Source organism: Neltuma alba, unplaced genomic scaffold, assembly GCF_004799145.2.
Source record: "Neltuma alba isolate B1F8T4 unplaced genomic scaffold, ASM479914v2 tig00012867_pilon, whole genome shotgun sequence".
NCBI lineage: Eukaryota > Viridiplantae > Streptophyta > Magnoliopsida > Fabales > Fabaceae > Neltuma > Neltuma alba.
In genome coordinates, this window is record NW_021637247.1 from 54,591 (window position 1) to 77,059 (window position 22,469).

General features: G+C 38.7%; 4 protein-coding genes, 1 long non-coding RNA gene and 1 other non-coding gene across 7 annotated transcripts; 4 read left to right on the top strand and 2 right to left on the bottom strand.

The window, feature by feature from the left end:
- Positions 1-2,821: 2,821 nt before the first annotated feature.
- On the top strand, positions 2,822-8,785 carry LOC114731977 (uncharacterized). The gene is made up of 5 exons (XM_028919248.1): positions 2,822-3,276; positions 3,935-4,023; positions 4,252-6,219; positions 6,902-7,085; positions 8,058-8,785. Exons 1-5 carry the CDS (start codon positions 3,195-3,197, stop codon positions 8,696-8,698), a joined length of 2,964 nt encoding a protein of 987 aa, XP_028775081.1. The 5' UTR covers positions 2,822-3,194; the 3' UTR covers positions 8,699-8,785.
- A 1,503-nt stretch (positions 8,786-10,288) lies between these two features.
- On the top strand, positions 10,289-11,424 carry LOC114731993 (uncharacterized). Its single transcript, XR_003738949.1, has 2 exons — positions 10,289-10,656; positions 11,135-11,424. It is a non-coding gene; the product is annotated as an uncharacterized LOC114731993 (long non-coding RNA).
- On the top strand, positions 10,531-10,615 carry LOC114731995 (small nucleolar RNA R16). Its single transcript, XR_003738950.1, has one exon. It is a non-coding gene; the product is annotated as a small nucleolar RNA R16 (small nucleolar RNA).
- Positions 11,425-12,193: 769 nt separating the features above from the next.
- LOC114731970 (protein SODIUM POTASSIUM ROOT DEFECTIVE 2-like) lies at positions 12,194-13,620 on the bottom strand. The gene is made up of 3 exons (XM_028919241.1): positions 12,857-13,620; positions 12,698-12,773; positions 12,194-12,520 (listed from the first exon to the last, which is right to left on the bottom strand). Exons 1-3 carry the CDS (start codon positions 13,427-13,429, stop codon positions 12,369-12,371), a joined length of 801 nt encoding a protein of 266 aa, XP_028775074.1. The 5' UTR covers positions 13,430-13,620; the 3' UTR covers positions 12,194-12,368.
- Positions 13,621-15,229: 1,609 nt separating this feature from the next.
- Positions 15,230-19,132, bottom strand: LOC114731987 (UDP-glucuronic acid decarboxylase 1-like). 2 transcript variants are annotated; one of them, XM_028919259.1, is made up of 7 exons: positions 18,198-19,126; positions 17,908-18,055; positions 17,713-17,792; positions 16,994-17,077; positions 16,834-16,908; positions 16,000-16,092; positions 15,230-15,794 (listed from the first exon to the last, which is right to left on the bottom strand). In XM_028919259.1, exons 1-7 carry the CDS (start codon positions 18,816-18,818, stop codon positions 15,588-15,590), a joined length of 1,308 nt encoding a protein of 435 aa, XP_028775092.1. In that variant the 5' UTR covers positions 18,819-19,126; the 3' UTR covers positions 15,230-15,587. The 2 variants fall into 2 exon arrangements, with proteins under 2 accessions (XP_028775092.1, XP_028775093.1); XM_028919260.1 differs by having other exon boundaries at positions 15,644-15,794; positions 16,065-16,092; positions 18,198-19,132.
- Positions 19,133-20,257: 1,125 nt separating this feature from the next.
- LOC114731988 (60S ribosomal protein L35) lies at positions 20,258-21,844 on the top strand. Its single transcript, XM_028919261.1, has 4 exons — positions 20,258-20,359; positions 20,454-20,589; positions 20,694-20,850; positions 21,581-21,844. The coding sequence occupies exons 1-4, from the start codon at positions 20,356-20,358 to the stop codon at positions 21,653-21,655; spliced, it is 372 nt and encodes a 123-aa protein (XP_028775094.1). The 5' UTR covers positions 20,258-20,355; the 3' UTR covers positions 21,656-21,844.
- The last annotated feature ends 625 nt before the right edge of the window (positions 21,845-22,469 follow it).

Genomic DNA, 22,469 nt, shown 5'->3' on the forward strand with positions numbered 1-22,469 from the left:
CCCCCAGTCTTAAGCTTCCCGGGTAGTAATTCCTTTCCTTTTTAATTATGGTAATTAACAAATCAGGGCCTCCCCGCCAAGTCAATTCGGTCCCATAGTTTGTTAACCACCACATTATTAACTTGTCCCTCTAATAATTTTAGCCCGTTTTGCAAGTCAAATAATATCCTCGTGCCAGTTGCGCACAATGGTCGTCTCGTCACTCTTGCATGCCCATCAACCACACACAAATATATCAAACTATTCTGCTCAACTTTTCTATGAAGCAGAAATTGACCCATGAACGGGAAAGTGAACAAGTAATCGGTATAGACGCGCACATGCGAGTCTCTGTCGTGACTGGATTTCTTTTTTTCCTTTGCAAAATAAATAATAATAAAACTAGCGTTGCCTTTTCATGTACCATATTCGCATTATTGAAGGGACTATTGGTATGCTATTTTTGCCGAAAATAATTGACAGGTGAGTCCGAGTAAGCATGATGGTGTTGTGGGAGGGTGAAATAATTGAGATAGACATGGAGACGTACAGCGTATAAGGCGCGGGGGAATAAAAATTGAGTGGGGGAATGAATAGGTGTGATGGGACTGGGGGATGCCCTTTGATTAAAGCACAATGGCAATTTGTCTCCCTTACGTACTCCTACTAATTAAGCTGCCCTCTTAAATATGCAAAGCCCCCGCACAAAAAAGTTACCACGGCTTCCTTCATTTGCACACCAAAGCCACCCCCCGGGCCCTTCTAATCTATTCCCCATCAATTCATTCAACCCCTCTCCTCCCTACTTTACATATATTATTTTTTAATTTTACCTACATGAGTTTGTTCAAGTTGATGAGTCAATATAGGACCCAGTTATTGAGTTAGATTTGGTCCTATATAAACTCATTTATCATATTTATGAATTTCTTTAGATTAGATAAAACTCTCATCATATACTTATTTCTTATTTCGTAAGTTATAATTAAAAATTTATTTATAAATCATCCAGAACCTAAATATCATACTGAAGAGTGGGGGAAGAAAAAAAGTTGATGAGTTCATTAAAACGGAGGATAGGAAACAAAACCCTGGAGGGAGTCAGGGAGCCAGGGCTGCACGCTTCATAGAAAACAAAAGAAGCTTGTCAGATTGAAAAACACAGATCGAGCATCCCACAGCACAACAAACAAAACCAGAGTGCTGCTTTCATTTTAAATATAAAATTTGTCCCCTTCCTCATTTTCAACACACACACGTATATATAAGACCACCCTTTTCTATTCTTCGGCGGATGCATATAATAGAGCAACACGCGTAGAGACTTTCCCACTACCTGTATTATAATAATATTATTATTATTATTATAAAAATGATGACGATCTTCTTCATTTGTATGATACCGTCCATGCATGCAGCCTAATTTTGTTAACAGCGGGCACTTTTCTATGATCATATGTTTAATTTATTACTTGGTTTAAAGGCGTATCTTGCCAGTTTGAAAATACCAGATCTGATCTGACCTTGACTCCTCTATATTTATTATAAATATGTTGCATGGTTAAAATTCTAAATTAAGTTTTGTTTTGGACAGTGTTATCTATGTATCACGTGTGTCTCATATCTCCCTTTGTCCTTATTATGCAAAATTTTTACATATTATGTTTTGTATTAAATATTAAAGTTTGTTTAGTATAATTTTGGACTATTAAGAGAATGATAATCCTGATTGCATCGCCATCAAGGATCTGCTTGCTTGGATTGTTATCCACTGGTCATAAATAGTCATAATTACTAGGAAGATACAAATTAATATTCGTAATGGATTTGTGTATCTTAAATTCCATCCATCACTACTCGTATTATTTCAAAAAGGAAAAATTCAGAGGTTATTCATTAAAGTTTATATACGTTTTAACGGCATGGTAATAACCTAGTGGTAACCTCACTTGGTCTCTTAACCAAGTGGTGGGGTGTTCGAATCCTATCTTTAGGCATGAAAATGCTCCGTGGCCAGCCGTTTGCTTTAAGTGGAGGTCCCTGCTGCAAAGGATTAGTCACTGCTTACTTGCGATGGATATCTAGTTTTTGAATGATGAATGAGGAAAAATATATACCAGAGATATTTTTCCAAGAGATAATCACGACGAGACCACAAAAGTATTTCTGACCATATTTTCAATTTTTGTCATCTAAATTCTAAAGCCATGTTAGTTGAAATCGCACAAAAGAGGAGAGAAAATTTCATGAAAATTTGATAAGTTGTTTTTATAGTTTTTTCCTTTCAAAATAGAAACATAAAACATTCTGATTAATTTAACAGCTGTATTTTTTTTGGCCAGAATCTTAATAGCTGGGTACTATACTACTTTAAATACCCAATTGACTTATTTGAGGAGATTAAGGAAGTAGTTAAGTTGGTTTTTATAATAAATAAGTGTTGTCATTCCTAAAATATCCTTGCTAATTAAGTATATTGGCTAAAACTATCATTAGAAGGATTATCTTGATACATAATATAAGAGAGAAATGGATTGGGTCTTATAATTAGGACCAAATAAAAAGCCAAATTGAGTCTTGGACCGGAGGAGTACTATTTTTTTAATGGTAAAAATTGCGCTTGACAAGCAGGGACGGGGAGGAGAACAAGCAGAGCAAGGAGAGGCACGTAAAACCCAAACCACACAGAAGGTAAAGGTGGAATCCTAGGAAGTGGACACGTGGAACGTAGCATGGACGGAGTTTCGCCCGCGCAGAGGGGCGAGGTCCGGCGTCGGTGTATCGGTATTTTTGAAAGTTCAAAAATAAACCCCCCACCTCTCTTTACCACTCCCCAGCATTCTCTCTCTCCCACTTCCCTCTCTTGACGCCAATAACGGACCTCCATTAATGCCCGTCTCTCCCTCCCGTTTCTCTCTTTCCTTTTCTTTCTTTCTCAGTTATCATCAGCTACTTGCTCTCACTCTCTCCTCTCTCTGAAATCAATCCTGTTGCTCATTTCAAGATCTGCATTTTCGTTTTCGCTTTTCATTCTCACTCTGCTTGCGTTCGTCACGCATTTTTGAATTAGCTGAGAGTGAGAATCCTAGGGTTTTTCCTTCTCTCCCGTGATCTTCTCTCCACCTCCCTCTCTCTTCTTTTTTCCTTCCTTTCCGCTTCCTTTTCTCTATTATCGATCCTTCTTCCTCCAATTCACGCATCTTTCATGACTGGTTATGGAGAAGCTTCGCCACAAGAGATGCAACGTTCCTTCCTCCGCTGATCGCTCCTCCCAGCCCCACCCTGCTCTTTCCGAAGGTCGCATTTTCTCTCTCCTTTTCTTTTTCGTTCTTCTTTCTCATCCCTCTTTCTGCTTAGTTTCTGAGTAATGGAGTCGAAGCTGGTTGGCCTGGAGAATTTCTGACTTTCTTGGTCATTAACCGTTTTAAAACTTAGCTTCAACTTCTTGCTTGAGCTCGCCAGCATTTATATACATGTAGAAACACTTTCTAATACTCAGTGTGAACCTAAGGTGGTCGAAGTCTTGGACTGGCTTGTATGTTTACTAAAATTAGGCTTGAAAACTGCCTCTTAACTTTTCTACTGGTTCTATCGGCATGATTTTGTTTGGTTTAATAATGGATTTCGGAGATCATGATGTCATAAATTTACAATACCTCATTATGGATCGTTTCTAAAAAGCACTTTGTGTCAATCAATTGTTCGCAAAGGAAAATTTTCCTTAATTCACGCGTAAATGTGAGCGTCGCGATTTCTTGCGGCTACTCTTTCAACAGCTTTTACCAGATATTGTAATAAGTAGTTTATACGCTTATAAGACCTTCATCTTTGCTTCCTGGCCTGGATTTTAGTACTTTGAAGTGTTTTATTGCCGCCATTACTAACACTAATTAAAGCCTTCCTCATTTCTCCTCTTGAATATTCGAGCTAACAATGTTGTAGAATTCATTTCCAGGAAACAAGGAGGTTCACAGACGGAGAAAACATCCAAATTTGCCCTCCGATTCCAGCTCTTCCGCTAGTGGTGTGGCACCTAAAGATTCGGTGCGCTGGTTTTTTTCTTTTGTCTCTAGCAACCTCTCTCCATTAGTGCATGATCTACTTCTTTGCATTTATGAATGAAGAAAGAACCTTCCCAAGTTAAAGGGTTGTTGTATTCATATATTGCATTTTTTTAACTTCTCTCTATGAGATTATCAGTCATTTCAAAAGAATTAATAGATTGGAAGCGGCAAGCTAATGCTTTTTTTTTTTTTTCACTTTATTTTGCAGTCGTCATTTAAATTCGGTTGGAGATCCTCAAAACAACTTTTTGGCACTCCCATAAAAAAGTTACTAGCTGAGGAGATGTCGGGAGAAACTGACTCCAAAAGAAGAGCTCCTAGTGTTATTGCCAGATTGATGGGTCTTGATGGGATGCCTCTGCAACAGCCTGCCAATAAGCAGCACAAAAGTTCCTCTGAAGTCCATCTGCTGAGAAGGCCACAGTTGGAGGTAACTCATAGTGGTCGATCATCCAGGAGAAGCTCAAGGGATCAGCAAGAATTTAAAGATGTTTTTGAGGTCTCTGAGATCCCAAGGGCGGAGAGCTGTAGATATCCATCGCAGGGTACTGACTTGATCGCAACTGATGCTGAAATATCATTCATTGAACAGAAGTTCATGGACGCCAAACGTTTGGCTACTGACAGGGATTCACTCTCTTCAAAGGAATTTGATGATGCACTGGAGGTTCTGGACTCTAACACAGATCTTCTACTAAAATATTTTCAGCGGCCAGATTCGTTATTCAAGAAGCATCTAAATGATCTACAAACTGCTCCACTTCAATCACATTGTAAATACGTAGAAGCTATGAGATCAACAGATATGGAGAAGTACGAACAACATCATGACTTCAGCTGGAGGTCTGCTCGGGACACGACCAGGTTGAATTGCAATAGATCTCATCAGAAGCGTCTTGATGGTTATCCTGCACAATTTGACAGAAGGCATGCTGTCCACAGTTCACCAAGATCACCAAAGCTTCAGTTGAGTGGAAAAGACAAAGAAGATGCAATCCCTACAAGGATTGTTGTCTTAAAACCCAATCTTGGAAAGGTGCAGAGTGCTACAAAATTTATTGCATCATCTTGTTCTTCACATGCTTTCTTATCAGAGAGTGGAAATAGCGCTGCATATCCAGATGTCAGAAATAGGGGACTTGAATTGAATAATAGAAACCTTCCTGATACGTTGGGGTTTTCAAGGCAAAATTCAATGGAATCTAGAGAAATCGCAAAGGAAATCACTAGGCGAATGAAAAGTAGCATACACAACGGATCTACGATATTTTCATCTTCTAGAATTAGAGGATATGCTGGGGATGATAGTTCTTGTGACTTCTCTGAAAATGAATCTGCGGAGGAATCTGAGGTAACATCTGCAACCATGGCAAACTCTGTTGACGTAAGTAATCATAGCAGGCCATCATCCAGATCAAGTGAATCATCTGTTAGTAGGGAGGCGAAGAAAAGATTATCAGAGAGGTGGAAGATGACACACAAGTCCCAACAGGTGCAAGCCATCAACCGGGGCAGCACGCTGGCTGACATGCTTGCTGTACCTGATAAGGAAATGAATGCAGCAAATTTGAAGAGTACGTCTTCTGGGGGAGGTTTCTATAATAAATTTGCTGCCAACGGCTCACCTGCTGGGTCAGCTGAACCTTTGGGTATCAGCAGCAAGGATGGTTGGAAGGATGGATGTATTGGAAGTCTGTCAAGATCAAGATCACTTCCTGCGTCATCCACAGGATTTGGAAGTCCTAGGACACTTCACGTTGATCGATTTATCATGCCAAAAGAAGCCCTTAAGCGGGAAAGAAGAAAAGCTGCGAAGAGTTTTTATCAGCAACAAGGTTTGAATACCAGAAACTTAAAATCTGGTCATAAGAAGTCCATGTCTTCTCATTGTACAAGTATGGAAATTTATGATTCTTCACCAGACATTAAGACAATCCAGGATAAAGTGAATGCCAAGGCCGAAGAAGATTCACCCAAGATAGAAGTTCCATCATCTGATTCATTAACTGAGATCCCCAGAGATACAAGTCTAATTACTGAAGATGTTGTGAATGCAGCACTCCAAAATGCAGCTGGTTCTTCTGAATCTCCAGATCCAGACCTTCGTGAATTACCTTCTGGCATATCGAACAGTGGCAAGCCTAGTGCCGTTGAAGAAGACAATTTAATGCAACAGGTTAAGTTTCTACGATTTCCAGTTGATATGTATACATTTGTGTTCTTTCCCTTAACTTTTCGTTTTGGGAATATTGCTTTCCTCTACTGTCTGTTTCATTTTTACTAACAAGGTAGGCGTAGGTGAAAGTCACTCTTAAGACACTAGACTTCTATCTTAGGTTGACAGGCGCTAGCAAATTTGAAATAAATTTCGACTTGACCCTTGAAACATATTCAAGTCACTAGACATGATGTTCTTCAAAGCATTAATTCAGCGACTCGCATCACTGCTCAAGCATAATTCTATTCATCAAGTCCTAACTCATAATAATAATAAAGGGCTCTTTTAAAGTGTTATTAATTTAGATGTCAAAGTTAACTAATTAATGTTACCCTATGTGACTGTTTGTTTACAAAACTATGAAAAACTAATAATCGTAATCATCTAATAATATTTCAAAATTGGAATAACTATTTTAACGTGTTTTCAAATCTCTAGGGTTGAGTTGGGCGTTTAACATTGGGTTTTGTACTTTCCTATTTTCTAAAATCGAAGAACATCAAGCTCATCTTGTCATTATTGTTATTTCGGTGCTTTACTTTGTTCCCAAACATAGCATAGTTCCTTAGTTTCAGTGCATTCCATTTTAAGCCGGCATTTTATGTTTCCTGCTTCTCACATATACGTTGTTTAATTTCAGGAACCATCAGTTGGTTCCTCCAGTGGAAGTTTGGTCTCCTCTCAACCACTTGTACCTGGACTTGAATCTTCATGCTGTAAAGATGCTGATCAACCAAGTCCAGTCTCTGTCCTGGAGCCTTCATTTACAGATGATCTATCATCTTGTTCTGAATGCTTTGAAAGTCTCAGCGCTGACCTCCAAGGTAACTAAATCAGATATTTGTGTTGATTATTTTGGGACGTAGTGTTTAGTCATCATCCCTCCTACTGCCTATGTTTTTTCTTTAGCTCTTCCATCCTCAGTACGTGATAGGGTTACTCAAGTGTAGTAATTGCAGAATCAGTTCACTATCATTGTGCAACATGAATAGCTCTCTTCTCTTATTTTCAAGCGAAAAAAATATTGAATGCAGCTGTTTGATTCCATGACAAATTGAACAATGAGCTTGAGAGCTGTTTCCTGTTATTTGACCCCTGGGACTTACTTATCTACTTGACAATATTATCTCCTCATCCGTTTGAATAGCATATTGGGGATAAAAGTGAACAAGCGATTGCAGTTGCTCAGATTCTCGAAGCAAATATGAAATACCTTGATAACTGTGATCCACACATTATAATAGTTCCTATTAGTTTCAGTGCATTCATTATTTTTCAATCTTACTGTGAAACTAGTTGTGACTTGACGGGCATCCTTTTAATTCCCAATTAAATTAGCCGCATATTTTGCTGACAGACTAGATTGCTGCCCTTTCATCAATTCATCTGATCTATGACTTCTTTGTTATGTCATTAATGAATTAATGAATTATCTAATTTCTAATTCTTTGTTAGAATTGTGAAATGACGTGCTTCCTTAGGTAGGCTTCAAAAACTTATGTTTGTTAAAAACTTGCTAGAATGGCAATTTTGCTAGAACTGCCTTTCTTAGCATCTTAACGAACTCTTGCTAACCATGGTATATATGGAAGTGGAATTGAATTCTCTGTACTCTTGGTAAGACCACGCGTCACTGGTACAAGAGTTTGTCAACAGCGATCATACTTTCATCTATGACCTGTTTTGTAGCTTCTATCCACTGAAATTAAGGATTAAACGATTCCCTTCCAAACTCGTCATTATGATTCTTTTCCCCCTGTTCTGTTGTTGGTTTAAACAAACTTCCTTCTTGCTAGGTCTTCGGATGCAACTTCAGATGCTAAAGTTGGAAAAGTTGGAATCCGAGGAATATATGGAGGGACCCATGCTGATTTCAAGTGACGAAGATGGTGGGGAAGCATATCTTGGAAGTTCAGAAGGGAATGGATTAAACGGAGATAGCTGGGAGTCTTCCTACATTAATGATGTCTTGTCTGAGTCTGGCATTGATGGGACCTATCCCCTTGCATATTCGGAAGGATGGCACTCTCTTGAGTGCCCTGTGAGTCCTACAGTGTTTGGTGAACTTGAAAAGAGGTACTCTGATTGTACAGCTTGCTCAAGGCCAGAAAGGAGGATGCTTTTTGACCGTGTAAATTCCAGCATCGTGAAGATCTACAAGCAATTCGAGAGTGATCGACCATGGTTGAATCCAACGGTGACGAATACTGTTGGTTGCAAATTGATGAAAAAGGGGCTCCAAGATGATCTGTGCGCTCTTCTGAGGAGCCAAGGGAAGGTAGAGAATGACGCTCTGGGAAAGGTTCTCGTAAGGGAATCGGAGTGGCTGGACGTGAGAGATGACGTTGATACAATAGGTAGCGAAGTTGAGAGACTAATACTAGATGATCTAGTGGCAGAAGTAGCTGGTTCTTCGGACATTTTGTACCCAAAGTAGGGGGCTGCGTCTCATGTAAATCAATTAGTACAATCTTAATTTCATCGAAAGATGAATAAAAAGGATCATATAATCTTTTGCATGAAACCGAATTTTGAATTTCTATATGGCAAAGATATATCTATATATTGCATTCGAAACAGTTCTGCATAAAGTTCGCTTTTGATGGAAATGAGTCGAAGAGAGAGTAGTTATGCGATCCTAAATTATGTTTGATTTTAAACGGAATGACATAGAATGAAATGTTATTTGACTCTTGTCTTCGAATGAAAACAATATAAAAAAAAAAACGAATGATTAAATTATTCCAAAATCCAAGTGTTATATTTTTTAAAAGCCCTGGAACACAAGCTCAAAAAAAGAGTTTATTCTAAAAGACTAGCATATTAGAAAAGATAATCCCTTATATTGATAAACCTCGTAATATTTGTCAGATTTCTTAATATGAGACTCATAATAATATATGCCCCTCAAGAGCTGATGTCTTTGACAGCTCCATACCACAACACTTCACTTGGCTTTATGCCTGTCAGAATCATCTAGCCATCTCCATGAACATCAGACTTTTAATGAAAACATCAATATAATAAGCATAAACTTAAAGAGAAAGCCTATATCAAAAGACTAGTCTATTAAGAAGAAAAACTCTATATTTGAGAACCCCGCAATACTTGTAAGACTCCAATGTGATACACAATGATCAATTCCATCAGAGAGTACTCCTTCAATAAGAGTTGGTGGGTCAGATTTCTCATGGTAGAAACACATCAGCCATTCGTAAGTTGAAGAATTAGCCCAGCCGAAAGGGTGTGCGCTCTCCAATTTTATAGAAGTTGCAGTTTCTTCTTAGGTTTCTACAATCATTATTGCGCACTAGTATTTCAACGTCATGAACTTGCTCCGCAGCACTGTCTCGTGGATCTGAGATCATTACTGTAAAAAAACTTTTTTTTTTAAAAAATTACGAATCTGCCAACCACTAGTAATTTTATTCAATATTTTACGGAGTCGGGCCGAAGCCCATGGGTCGGATATAACATGTTTGCGTTAAGTGTAACCAAACAAATACCAGAGGTTTAAAAAAAAAAAAAGAAAAGGGGTTAGGCTCATTCACGATCTAAAAACAGGACACTTAATGTCTGATCCACTGGGACTTGTTTGTATGAACGCAAGAGCATAACAAGCAAGCCTTTTATGTCTAGCCTAATAGATAAGAGTCTCTCAGTTTCACTATGCTGTGGAGATGCCTTCCCTAGTACTGCGATTGGAGTCACAACAAAATAACATTTCTCATGATCAAAGTGGCACTACCCACAATTTTTTTTAATACTAAAAAATACCGGAGGTTTTGATACCAAACGAAACCAAAGCTGAATTATCAATTATGACGTTTTTCCCCAGAAAAAAGCACAGGATAAAAATCGGCCCTTTCCTTGAGAATCTTTAATTCTTTACAGCGTTTCAAAACAATTGGACCCAGAGCCCATCCATTAGGGCCCAATCTGTTCCCTCGGGGATGACCATCGACCGTGCCTCAAGTGCGTCGAACCTTCAAATCTGCTCAGTTGGTGCAGGACTTCGGACTTATAAATTCAGGTCATCTCGGGACGGTGCTTATGCTTCATGTTAGGGTTTAGACTTTAGATTTCGTAAGGGAGCCGGCGCCTCCTGCTTTGTGTCTCCGCTTTCCGGAGGAGTACTCTCCGCTGCTTGGGAGTTTCTGTTTCTCAAACTTTTCTGCTCTCTCTTTCTGTCTTGTTTCCCCTCACATTGATTTTCGATTCGACTATACGGGTGTTCGCCTCCATGTATTCACAATTCTCCCCACTCTAAATGGCAAATGATGAAGAAAATCTTATCCTACATACTGAAGTTCCTGTGTGGACTATATAACTCCGCTTATTATCTGATGCCAATATTTTATGAATTCCGTGGTGACGACGAGTGAACATTTTTAGGTTAATTTATTTCTTTTGATGCAAATTACTGGTGATTCGTTGGATCTTTTTTGAACGTGTCATTCTTCTGAAATGTTTGTTTACTTACAAGGGTGTGTATTTTGCTGTGATGAGTTGCTGAATACGTCTGCAAATACGAGATCTAGCAGTGAGTGAATATGCTCTCTCTGAGCAGAACGCACACCCATTTTCTGGATTTTCTTTTCCTTTTTAGAAACCAAGTACTTGTTTGGCAAGATAAGAAATAATTTTGTACATATTAGTCGTTTGAAAAAAAAAAAAAAACTAAAATATTGAAAGTTAGCGGATGTGGACGCCATTGTCGCAGAAGACATGCTTCAGGCTCTGCTAGGCCTCAATAATGACAATACATATATATGACAGATATTGGAATGCAGAGATAAAAGCAAAATAGAAAATAGTGCAGATTTTGATTCTAGTGTAAATAAACTAATTACCTGAAATACTGCTTCAGCAGAATTAATGTGGATGGGGTCGCCGTTGTAGCAGGAGAAATGCTTCAGGCTCCGCCGGACTTCCGAGGGCAAATTATGAGAATTCTGGCTTGATGATAACACTCGCAATTCACTCGTAAATCTATTTCGGGGGTAATTGACTTGTAAGCGTAAATCAAGTTCAACTTATTTGATTCAATTTTCAGTATGTATATTGTACTCTGTGTTCTACAGCCTAAAGATGGCTAGAAGAAATCATTGCTCTTGTCTTCTAATATTTAACCACTAGTGCACATTTTTATTCGCCATTTAATCGATACCATGTGCTGCATTTTATCGAGTCGCTATCATGCATCTGGTACAACTCGGCTTGTACAACACCATGGAACCATTCACTTGTCATTTTTGTCACAAAACTCTTCGATTGCGTTCGTTGTTCTTCATCTGGTTTTTAAATTTTTGATGGGGATGCATAGGTTTATCTTCAGATTGGAGTTTTTTCAAAGATCAAACGGGGCCAGTTACAAAGCAATCAGGAGACTTTGAAGTAAACCATCACAAGTTTAGGAGGTGGATTGAGATGCAGATAATTTACTCGTGAGATTGTTTCTGCCCGGAACACCTGTATCTTCATATTTTTCCCTGGCAGTAAAAACCTTGCGAGATAAAAGAGCCTGAAATTCACATTAGAATCTACCCCACTTAGGAAAATAACAACCGATTGCCCAAATGAACCACGACGACATGGTTTTCATTAAATAACATCGTAAGAAGAGGAAATTGATTGATTCCTCCTTGTACAGTGCAAGAACCAAGAAGGTAAACTCTGGCCAACATTAGAAATAATCGTGAATTTCCAAATATATCATAGCATATAAGGCTTTTTTGGAACATTTTATAAGTAGTTTTTTAATTCTAATTTATAAATTACGAGACAAGTATGTCAGAGAAATTTTATATCGGCTTGCATGAAATGTGTTTATAAGTGATTTTCACTGCTCTTCCAAACAAGTCCATGATTGAGACACAAAAGAGCTGTTAAAACCCTCAGAAATAATATTGAGCAGGCTGTGGCAGTATTGCAGCAAAACCTTGGGGTCAGGGACATACGTGATTATGAGAACGCGCCATGCCCTAGCTAATTTCAAATCTAATTTAATAGTACCAAATAAAATTCAGCCTCTCACACGCCTTCAGGGATACAAATAAGCTTCCTAATATTTGCATCACCGCTAATTGCATCTAATTCCTCATCAACTAGATCAAACTTGCTGTCTTTGTTTCAGCCGATGCTGGCCAAAACTGAGCATTCTTGACCTTTGATACGCTTGTCAAGACATCCAGTGGATTCACATCTCCAGCTATTGTCACCTTCTTTGCTGCCAAGTCTATGCTGAAGGAACTCACTCCTGCCCACATGATTCACAGCATTATTAGCTTCTTTCATGAGGGAAATTACTTGAATGCAAAACTGAGGCAGATTTTGGTTTACGGGGAAAAAAACAAAAGGATCTTTGACGAATATTTCTAAAAGCCGAAGCCTGATTGAGGTTTCAGAAGAGTTTGTGAGAGGGGTTGATAGGTACCATCCATTCTAGAGAGATGTTTTCTCACTTTTCCTACGCAGCCTTTGCAGTGCAGAGAAACTCTCAGAACCACTACCTGCAAGAAACATTTCTTTATTCACAACCAGTAAAAGCTCAGATTGGAGAATCCTAAACAAGTAACATAAAGAGACAAGGAACCTGGTCAGAAGAAGCCGAGGGTTTAGAAGCAATGCTGGCTTCGTCTCGAAGAACTACTTGAGACTTGTGGTCATCACTTGAAGGTAATGCTAAAACGGGTTCATAATCATCAGCATCACTCAGCAGATATCTGGATGAACCAGCAGGACTCATTGAATCCGCAGGTGGTCTAACTCTAACCCAATTCCTTCTAAGAATACTATTAATTGGATTAGAAGAATAATTGACTTTCATATTTTCACTCGGCTTTCCTCCACTACTCTGGTTCTTTTGGTCATGACTCTTGGCTGAACTCTTGTTATGCATGTCTTTTGGCTTTGAACAAGAGCTCTTCTTAGCCTTGTGGTGATGATAAGGATCTGGGCGTGAGTGAGAAGAAGAAGAAGGGGTGGCGAGAGCTTTGGAGGGGAATCTGGAAGGATTTTTGATGATGGGGTTGTGACGATCAATGGCTCGACCACCCAGTTGGATGGAGTTGGAAGATGAGCAATAGGAGGAGGACAAAGCTTGATCCATGCCAACACATGTTGCAGTAGAAGCTTGGGAACTACAGAGGATATCTATGCCTTTCATCTTTGGATAATGATTACAGTCTTACAGATAAGAACTAGTGGTTTAGAGAGAGAGAGAGAGAGAGAGGTTTTACAAGCGAAATACTGAATGCTTATGAGTTTCAGTACCTTTGAGTGTTGGGGGTGACTGGGCTGAGATGTAGAGCCGGAGGGAGCCGATTGAAATGGAAACGCAAACCACTGTGCTAGGCCACTCGCTTAATAAGAGAGAATCCAATACTAACTTCACGGTCTATGGTATATACTCTTCACGCACTTTGTCCAAAAATATCAAAAATCTTTATTTTTTAAATAACTTTTGTTTGTCATTCGCCACAAAATTTATCTGTCTCTATGTCAATAAACTTAGGCATTTGATATTTCTTTAAAGATAAGTGTTCATTTTCAGCACTAAACTGTTCATTTTGACGTTCATATGATTTTATAGGTAAGGAGTTTGGAATATTCGTGAATTCATAACAAACACACAACAAGTTGATCACGCAATAATACACAAGAAATCAGAATCACATGCACACGCAATAGATCATAAAGGAGTTAAGCTTCCATTAAAGCCATAGCAAATTAATTTCGGGTCAAATCAAAGGGAGAAAGAACAATTCCTTAAAGAGGGGCTAGTGGTGAAGTTTTAGATCGCTTGCAAACCGATAATACCAAAATAAAGTTCACAACTGAAGGGTATCCTAATAATTTTCAATTGTCTCATCTTGTGGCAAGAGGAACGTTGCACGCCCATCAAAATCAAGCACCAGAAAGAAACACTTGGACGCAAAATTTGACGAGTTGGTAGCGAATAGAAGAATGCCCTGTTTATTCATTCACCTCCACGTCAAGACACGACAAGAAAGAGTAATCTTAATGAGTCGCAACCAACATTTCTATTGCCTTCAAGAATGAAAACGATGTCTAACAAGTACCCTGGATTTGTCTTAACTCTTCAGTCGTCTATACCATTTACTTCACAAGGGTTTCATCCATCCATTGCAGATGAGATTATAAGTATTTAAAGACAACACCTTCTTTTCATCATTTCCCTCGTAATATAGGACGATCATATCTCGTATCGTATATACTGAACATTTTGTCGAGCAGAGCAGTTTGGATGGGCCTGGGGTAGCAGCCACATTAATGTTCATGCAAAAGAGTAAAATAAATAGATAAATAAAATAAAAATGGCAGCACGAACATCTAAGGCACCGTGACATTGAGCATGGCCTGCCCTACAGGTTTATTACGTACCAAGACCTTGACAGCAAGCTGTGTTGGCGTTATATTCAAAATTCAGAACATTCGGGTCGGATGAAGCAGAGAAACGGACACATCTTGCAGCATCTTCACGTGCCAAGTTCATTGAGATGACATCCTATCATTTTATGAAGACTTTAATGGCAAAAAAACGGATGTGGAAGATACCAATTGGCCGTCCCATAAAGACGGCATCTTTACTTTTTAATGAGGTTTAATGTTAATGGATGCTCCTCGTAAACACGTTACTGGCAGATCATTAAAGGAAAAGTCGGTGCTATTTGCAACAAACAAGGTGCTTGCAGCAATAAAAGATGAACTGAACAGGAAAGGAAGTAGTTCAGCATTAAAATGTTGATAAATTTAAAGATACGATCACAATTTCAGTAGATGACACTTGACGGCGTTAATTAAGTCAGGCTGCGCGAGAAACCAAGTACCTTTTCCCCCTGAACAAGGCACTGTATTTTATTTTTGGCTTGACCTGATGAGAAAGCAGAGTGAATAGTGCGAATGGTACTATAACAAATAACAAACTTCTCCTGAGGACTATAAATAACGTAGCAAATGGTACCCTTGTTCGCCAGTTGAAGCATTATGACTTTCTCAAGTCTTTAGATGTTCTAACAGCAGGATGCTAAAAGTTTACAGAGAAACTTTAAAGTTTATACTATGTACCATCATACATCAAATTAATACAATAGTCGAGAGAAAATTGCTGACAAAATTTGACAAGAGGGCATACATGTAAATAGACAATGGAGACATGAGATATGTCATACAAATTTGAGGTGTTGCTATCATTCCATACCTTCCTGTTGACATTGACAGTAGATGAGAATAAATCCATAGATGTTGAATCAGGGACAAACTCTTCGCCATGTACATACAGGGTTTGCTGTCTACCATTCTTATTACAGCCCTTTTCCTTCATCTTCGTTCAAAATCCGATTCCGGAAGTCATTAACCATAAGAGGCAGCCCTTCTCTCAGTGAGACTTTCGGTTCCCAGTTGAGCAGTTCCTTTGCTTTGCTGATGTCTGGTTTTCTCATATGGGGATCATCTGCAGTATTTGGTTTGTATTCTATGGTAGCACTCGGATCGATTGTTTCCTTGACAACCTGCGTGTTTACGAAAAAGATGACAACTAGAGTATATCATAAAATAATAACTTACGTCTAAGTCCTCTCCTCCTTCCCCTCAAAACTCATATAAATGAGTAATTGTAACAGAGCGAGAGTTTTCAGTTTCATGCAATGCAGGGGACACATGTCTGGTTAAGCTTAGGAAACAGAGGAAAAGGAGAGACCAAGAAGAAGACAAGACCTCAGCAAGTTCTAACATGGTGAACTCCCCTGGATTACCCAGGTTGAAAGGTCCCACATGCTCACCTTCCATCAAAGCTACCAGCCCATCAACCTGTAAGTTGAGAAAAAAGTTGAGTTCTCTATTGCATCATTTCAGCGTAGAAAAGAGCCTACCAAGTACTGGCCAAATAAAAATATTCTCATAGAAAGCAGATCCCCGAAGTACTTCCTTGATATTGACTTGTCCAGTTTAAAATCTTTACATTCTGAAATCAAATTTCTGTCGTACAATAGCGATAACAAAATTTCAGTTGACCTTCCAAAATCTGTTTTCCTTTTTTTTTTTTTCCAGATTCTCTCTGTTACTCCATAAAAGTCCGATAACACTTGAACGATCTTCCAATTGTGCACCAAAACAACTTTTAACAAGATAAGCAAGTCACAAAAGCTCACGTATTTTCTATAAGCAGGTCATATAATTTTGTTTCTGAAACTCCAGGTAAATAATTATCAATTTTCACGATATGTGTAAAAATTTCCGGTACATATTTTATTAAAAGTGATATCCTCAACCAATGTAAATTTAACAAACATAACTTCTTGTGCAATGCAGGGGATGGATTTCTAGTTTTTATAAATCACCAGGTCATGTCTAACAGGCTATTTTTATTTTGCCCTAAACATAAAATTCAAATGCATTGCTTAATAATTAGAAGTTGACCCAGTGAATGGATTCTTTCTGCCAGCCATAAACCTATGCTAAACATGTAGCATGCACGACTGATAGCACGAAAAAAAAAAAGGACTCAGAAATAGGTGAAGTTTTCTAAAACAGAGAGTTAAACAGCTATACCAAATCAGACACATATTGGAAGCTTCTTGTTTGCTTCCCATCACCATATACAGTCATTGGTTGTTTGCGAATTGCCTGGAAACATGCACAATAAGGTATGAGGCACAATAACCCCCTGAGGCCCAAAACAAAATAAAAAATAAAAAGAAAGGAGTCAAACCTGTGCAACAAAATTGCTTACTACGCGGCCATCATCTAGACACATCCGAGGTCCATATGTGTTAAAAATTCTAGCAATTCGAACCTAAGAATCACCAAGACTTAGTCTCAATAGTAAAATGAAATCATATCATGCCAATCAAATTACTCAAACATGAGTAAGAAGATAAGTGTAGAAACTTCATTAATGATGATCAGAATATTTTGGCAGCTCTCCGCTATCTTTATTGCTTAAGAATGATCCACATAAAATTTTTGTTGACTCCCCCTGTATTAAAAGAGTCGGTACAGGATATTTTATGTTGCCAACACACTCACTTCTCCAGTCTCCATAATTTAGCCTCTTCCTCATGAATGAATACTTTACATTACTGATCATAATGATCATATCACTCTATGAATACAGTAGATCTACGAGTTTAGTAAGTTGTAAATCACTTTAGCATAGCATACTGAGTATTACAGCTCATTGGTTACATTGGGCTTTAATTTCCAGGGAGATATAATTGTGTGGAGAAATAATGATAGTCGGGTTGGCAGATAAAGCATTATGAGAAGTATAGGCAAAAGAGTGCAACGATGAAACAAAATGCACACATTTTCTAAGTATCGTAATGGTATAGTATACCAGCGCAGAACTCCTAAGCCAACAACACAGGCATCAAAGTAGATAACCTGCAATAGCCAGTTAGCAACTGATAAATTAAACATATAGGCTACCTCAACGCCGGCACCTCGATGATAATCCATTGACAAGGTTTCCGCAGTTCGCTTTCCTTCATCATAACAGCTCCTCTCACCTAAAATTTTTACGTATGTTTTCAGACTACTGAACAACAATATATAAGTTGTGCATGACTACGCTAAAAACTCAGACAAGTAAGTCTCTTTCTGGTTTTACATTAAGAAGCCCACCTATTGGATTTACATTTCCCCAGTAAGTCTCTTTCTGGGGGTGCTCAAGTGGATCACCGTAAACCTCACTGGTACTAGTAAGAAGGAACCTTGCGCCAATCCTCTTTGCGAGCCCCAGCATATTAAGGGTACCCATCACGTTTGTCTTGTAAGTCATAGTTAGTTAAGGGTCTCAAAATAACACAATGTCCAAGACTAACCAATCCCAAATTCTGAGTTTAAAACACTATAATTGAATAAATATGAAATATATTTATACTTGTCACCGATAATTCAACGATGAAGGATATGATGGTCTTGACGGGATTATACTTGTAATGCACAGGTGAAGCAGGACAAGCCAGGTGATAGATCTGATCGACCTCCAAGAGAATTGGCTCAACCACATCATGACGAATGAGCTCAAATCGCGGGTTCCCAAAGAGGTGAACCAAATTTTCCTTCCTCCCGGTGAAAAAATTATCGATGACGACGACATCATTTCCCCTGGCGATAAGCTTGTCGACGAGGTGACTTCCTACGAAACCTGCCCCTCCGGTGACCACAATCCTTAAACGCCGGCCACTGAGTGCGACGGGGACTCTCCCCACTTTGCCTCCCAACCCATAAGACGAACGGGAAGCCTCATCACGCAGCGTCAAGCCCGTAGAGAAGGATTTGGGAACGAAGGGACGGGGTTCAGGTGGGGACAGACGAGAGAGGGTGGGTTGAATGATGAAGAATGTGGAGCCAATAAAAATACCCACCAAGATAAAGAGAAGCCTCTGCTCTTTCAACAAGTAGTTAATGGATCTGGGAAGGGATCTAGGATGTTTAATGGTTTTTGGTGAATATGGTGGAGTTGTTTGGGCACCCGGCATCTCTTCGTCCCGTCTGTGATTTAAGCTGGATTGCTTGTATGGCTGCTTCATGTTTTGGGAATCGCTATTTTAACAGCACAGCTTCTGGGCGTTGAAAATAACGAGCAAGTGAAAAAGATGGACTTGCAGCGTCGGTAAATGTGCGAGGCTGTGAGTATGAGAGTTTGTGACGTTGTCAACCAGCCTTAACTGCCAGCTTCTATTCTTGTTTTTTAAAGCTTCATTTTTTGAAGCCACCCAATGCCCAATAGATTGAGGCACTGGAGCAGCAGAGTCTAATGCAATCCCACTTGAGGAATGGCCAGAACGAGAAAGAAAGAGGCCAGAGAGAAGTTTGTTGAATGACAGTTATCGTGGAAGAGAGAAGACGTAAATGCAAAGGAAATTGGCCCCCGCCATGTTTTTTTGGGTCATAAAAAGCAGTGGCCGCTTCTGAGTTTGAGATGCAGATCCGGATTACCAAAGGCTTTAATTGGCTCGTTCGTTAGACGTAAGACCTAAGTCACCAAAATCTGTCAAATCTAAATCTAATTATGTGCATGCTGCTCGTGATGCACCCACACTCCATTCACCCTTGCTCAGACGATTGTTTTTGGCCGGCAAGATAGAAAGTATTTCGTTATTTTGACGAAACGAGAAATGGATGGTCCTTCCCTTCTACGGGGTATTTGTATAGGAACTAAAACATAATTTTAAAAGTGTTTTTACAATATACAAAATAAATATATAGATGAGTTTGTCTCGTTTACTGAAAAAGTACTTTTGAAAAGTATTTTTCACAATCTCAAACACCCCTACAATAATTTTTGAGAACGGATCATAACATATTTGTAAACTATTAATAAAGTTTAGAAAAAGGAGTTTTAAATATCACTCTCCCTATAAATTTATCTCACAAGAATATAGACACACGCACATTTATTTGCACATTTATTTAAACTAATGAAAATATATTTTAATAAAAATAAACAATAATTGTTTTGTCAGGAAAGTAAAATTAATATATTGACTGTAAAAAACCACACTACTTGTGAGGTTGTGGGTAATGAAGCTGGTAGCTTTATCGTGCAGTTAGTTGTGAATAAGGACTCATACAAGCGTTTCCGTCCGTCAGAGGCTGATTTAATCCCATGATCTACATAAAACACATACAATCCTATCCGAAATCCAAAATTATATATAAATAGATATCTAAGTGTATTAAATATAAATCACATCTATCACTATTGAGATGGGGCCGAAGAAAAGATGCCTCTAGATCTTTCATTTTGTAGTCGAGTCTGACCCTTTTCCTCACTGATATCATGTGTAACAGTGCATCTAAATCGGTGGGCAATATATTAACCGACAAGCCACTAACTATAAAAATTAATAATCGTAAGAAATAGTAAATATAATCAGATTAAATTTTTTTGAATGCTGGGGCAAGGATTAAGTGAAGCCCAAATAACTACTGTAGGCCCGTTCTGTTTTCAGCCTACAGACTCGCGGCCCCTCGTTTATTAGGGTTCGTCTTCCTCCTACTCCGCCTCTGATAGTTTTAGGGTTTCCACTATCAAGGGTCGGGAGGAGCATAACCGCGGAGAAAATGGGTATGTTCTTCGCCGAAACGATTTCAATTTGTGTTATTTGTCTTTAACTTTGCCATTTGAAATCTGAACTTTTGGTATGTTGACAATGTTGAAGCGAGGATAAAGGTGCACGAGCTGAGGGATAAACCAAAGGCAGAGCTACTCAACCAGTTGAAGGATCTCAAAGCGGAGCTCGCTCTTCTCCGAGTCGCCAAGGTCACCGGCGGTGCCCCTAACAAGCTCTCTAAGATGTAATAATCCTCAGTCCTGTTCTGTATAGTAGTGTTTTTATGGCACTTTCAATGTTAAAATTTATAAACTGATCGGGGGAAATGGGCGTTTGATAACTATGCAGTAAGGTGGTGAGGCTGTCAATAGCGCAGGTGTTGACTGTTATTTCCCAGAAGCAGAAAGCGACTCTGAGAGAGGCTTGCAAAAATAAGAAGTATCTGCCTCTTGATCTCCGTCCCAAGAAGACCCGAGCCATTCGCAGGCGTCTCACCAAACACCAGGTTTATTTTTCTTTTTATATTGCAATTTGTACAGTGGCTGATTTTCTTTGTAATTTGTTTGTTTGAAAGGCTGCGTTACTTATCTCTGGAACAACTGATAGCAAACTTTAAAAGATAAAAAATAATTTTGTTCTTTGTCTGATAATATGTGTTTAGGACATTAGATTTGTCGAAAAGTTTGCATTATTCACTCTTAGATGTCGAATTATTTTGGTTTCGGTTAATAAATCATTATAATGTGATAGAGTCTAATTTCGTGTCGCCGTTAAAAGCGGTGGTGCCATAGCTCGTGTAGTTGATGTAAGTGCTGATGCAGGAGAAGACAAATAATTCAATTTGAAAACTTACATGAGAGCGCTTGGGCAGCAATTCTAGAATCTGAAAAATAGGCTGAAGGAGTTAGGTTATTGAGGTTGTGCTGATTGTCAAGGCAGAAACTTTGCTTTCGTTTTTTATTGTAAGCGTTATCTTGTGTGTAGCTAAGAAATAAATTCCATTGCTTTCGTCAGTTCTTGGAAGGAATAGTCAGTCATTTGTCTACATGGATGATTTGTTCCCCCCTGTTGAACCTGTGCAAATGAGGAAATTGAGATACTTGTCTGTCCAAACATTTAGAAGTTGAATTGGTTGAGAGTTCTTGGTTTTACTTGATCATCCACGCCCTTTTTTCCCTCTGTTTACCGACGCCCATGCTTTATCCTAACCTGCTCTTTCATTTCGGTGGGTGTAGGCGTCACTGAAGACGGAGCGTGCAAAGAAGAAGGAGACGTACTTTCCCTTGAGGAAGTATGCCATCAAAGTGTAGGGTTATCTATTGCTTTTAAGTCTGTATTCTCTAGACCAGTGAAGTTGATATATTGAATGTTAGTTTTGGATGCTTACATTTGATCGGCATTCCAGTTTTTCCATCCTGCTATTTTACTTCTATGTCCCTGTATGCCGCTACTTCACATTATAACTTCCCCAAGTTATCAAATTACAGAGATCTTGCTTAGAATTTTACTCATTTTGTCATTCGTTTCCCGAGAAATCGTAGCAAAAGCATTTCGTTACTGGGTAAAGGGAAAGACAGCACGGCTGAAGGAGAAAAGGATAAAATAGTCACTTTGTTCTTTAAATCGAACCACCGCCATGTAATCGGAAATCCAGGGTTTTGAAACCCAATCTGAATTAGGTGATCAGGGTAGGAAATCTGGCCGGGGCGATGGAGGTCTGGATGAATCGACTAGTTCGGCTTTTATGTTTTTTCCTTGCTGAGTTTGAACGATGTCATTCTGAATTGAAAAAAAGTTAAAAACAATGTAGTTTATGAGTAATTTAATGTTTTTTAAAATATTTTTTTAAAGAATTACATAAGAGCGTTTATGTATATTTTAGGTGTGATTTGGTTGGTTTTAGTTCAATTGAAGCAGTGTCTTAATCAATCTGACGACCAATCCGGTTTTCAGTGATTATAACCTTGTGAAAATTATGTAGTTCCTCACTCATTAGTTGGTTTGTTTTACGTTTTTTTTTTTTCCTCTTATTTTCATTCTATCAAACATGATAACAAAAATTAGACCACCATTTTTCCTATCGAAAACATGCCGAGTGAATTGTAGGTAGATATGGGATGCATT

Excerpts from the sequence above, each read along its gene's own strand:
- LOC114731987 (XM_028919259.1), bottom strand. The coding sequence starts at position 18,818 with ATGAAGCAGCCATACAAGCAATCCAGCTTAAATCACAGACGGGACGAA. Across the intron at positions 18,056-18,197 it reads ATAATCCCGTCAAGACCATC|AAGACAAACGTGATGGGTAC; the intron begins ATATCCTTCATC and ends ACTATGACTTAC. Across the intron at positions 17,078-17,712 it reads ATCGAGGTGCCGGCGTTGAG|GTTCGAATTGCTAGAATTTT; the intron begins GTAGCCTATATG and ends GGTGATTCTTAG.
- LOC114731970 (XM_028919241.1), bottom strand. The coding sequence starts at position 13,429 with ATGAAAGGCATAGATATCCTCTGTAGTTCCCAAGCTTCTACTGCAACA. Across the intron at positions 12,774-12,856 it reads CCTCGGCTTCTTCTGACCAG|GTAGTGGTTCTGAGAGTTTC; the intron begins GTTCCTTGTCTC and ends TGTTTCTTGCAG. Across the intron at positions 12,521-12,697 it reads ACATCTCTCTAGAATGGATG|GAGTGAGTTCCTTCAGCATA; the intron begins GTACCTATCAAC and ends TCATGTGGGCAG.
- LOC114731988 (XM_028919261.1), top strand. Across the intron at positions 20,590-20,693 it reads CCTAACAAGCTCTCTAAGAT|TAAGGTGGTGAGGCTGTCAA; the intron begins GTAATAATCCTC and ends ATAACTATGCAG. Across the intron at positions 20,851-21,580 it reads GGCGTCTCACCAAACACCAG|GCGTCACTGAAGACGGAGCG; the intron begins GTTTATTTTTCT and ends CGGTGGGTGTAG.
- LOC114731977 (XM_028919248.1), top strand. The coding sequence starts at position 3,195 with ATGGAGAAGCTTCGCCACAAGAGATGCAACGTTCCTTCCTCCGCTGAT. Across the intron at positions 6,220-6,901 it reads AAGACAATTTAATGCAACAG|GAACCATCAGTTGGTTCCTC; the intron begins GTTAAGTTTCTA and ends GTTTAATTTCAG. Across the intron at positions 7,086-8,057 it reads TCTCAGCGCTGACCTCCAAG|GTCTTCGGATGCAACTTCAG; the intron begins GTAACTAAATCA and ends CCTTCTTGCTAG.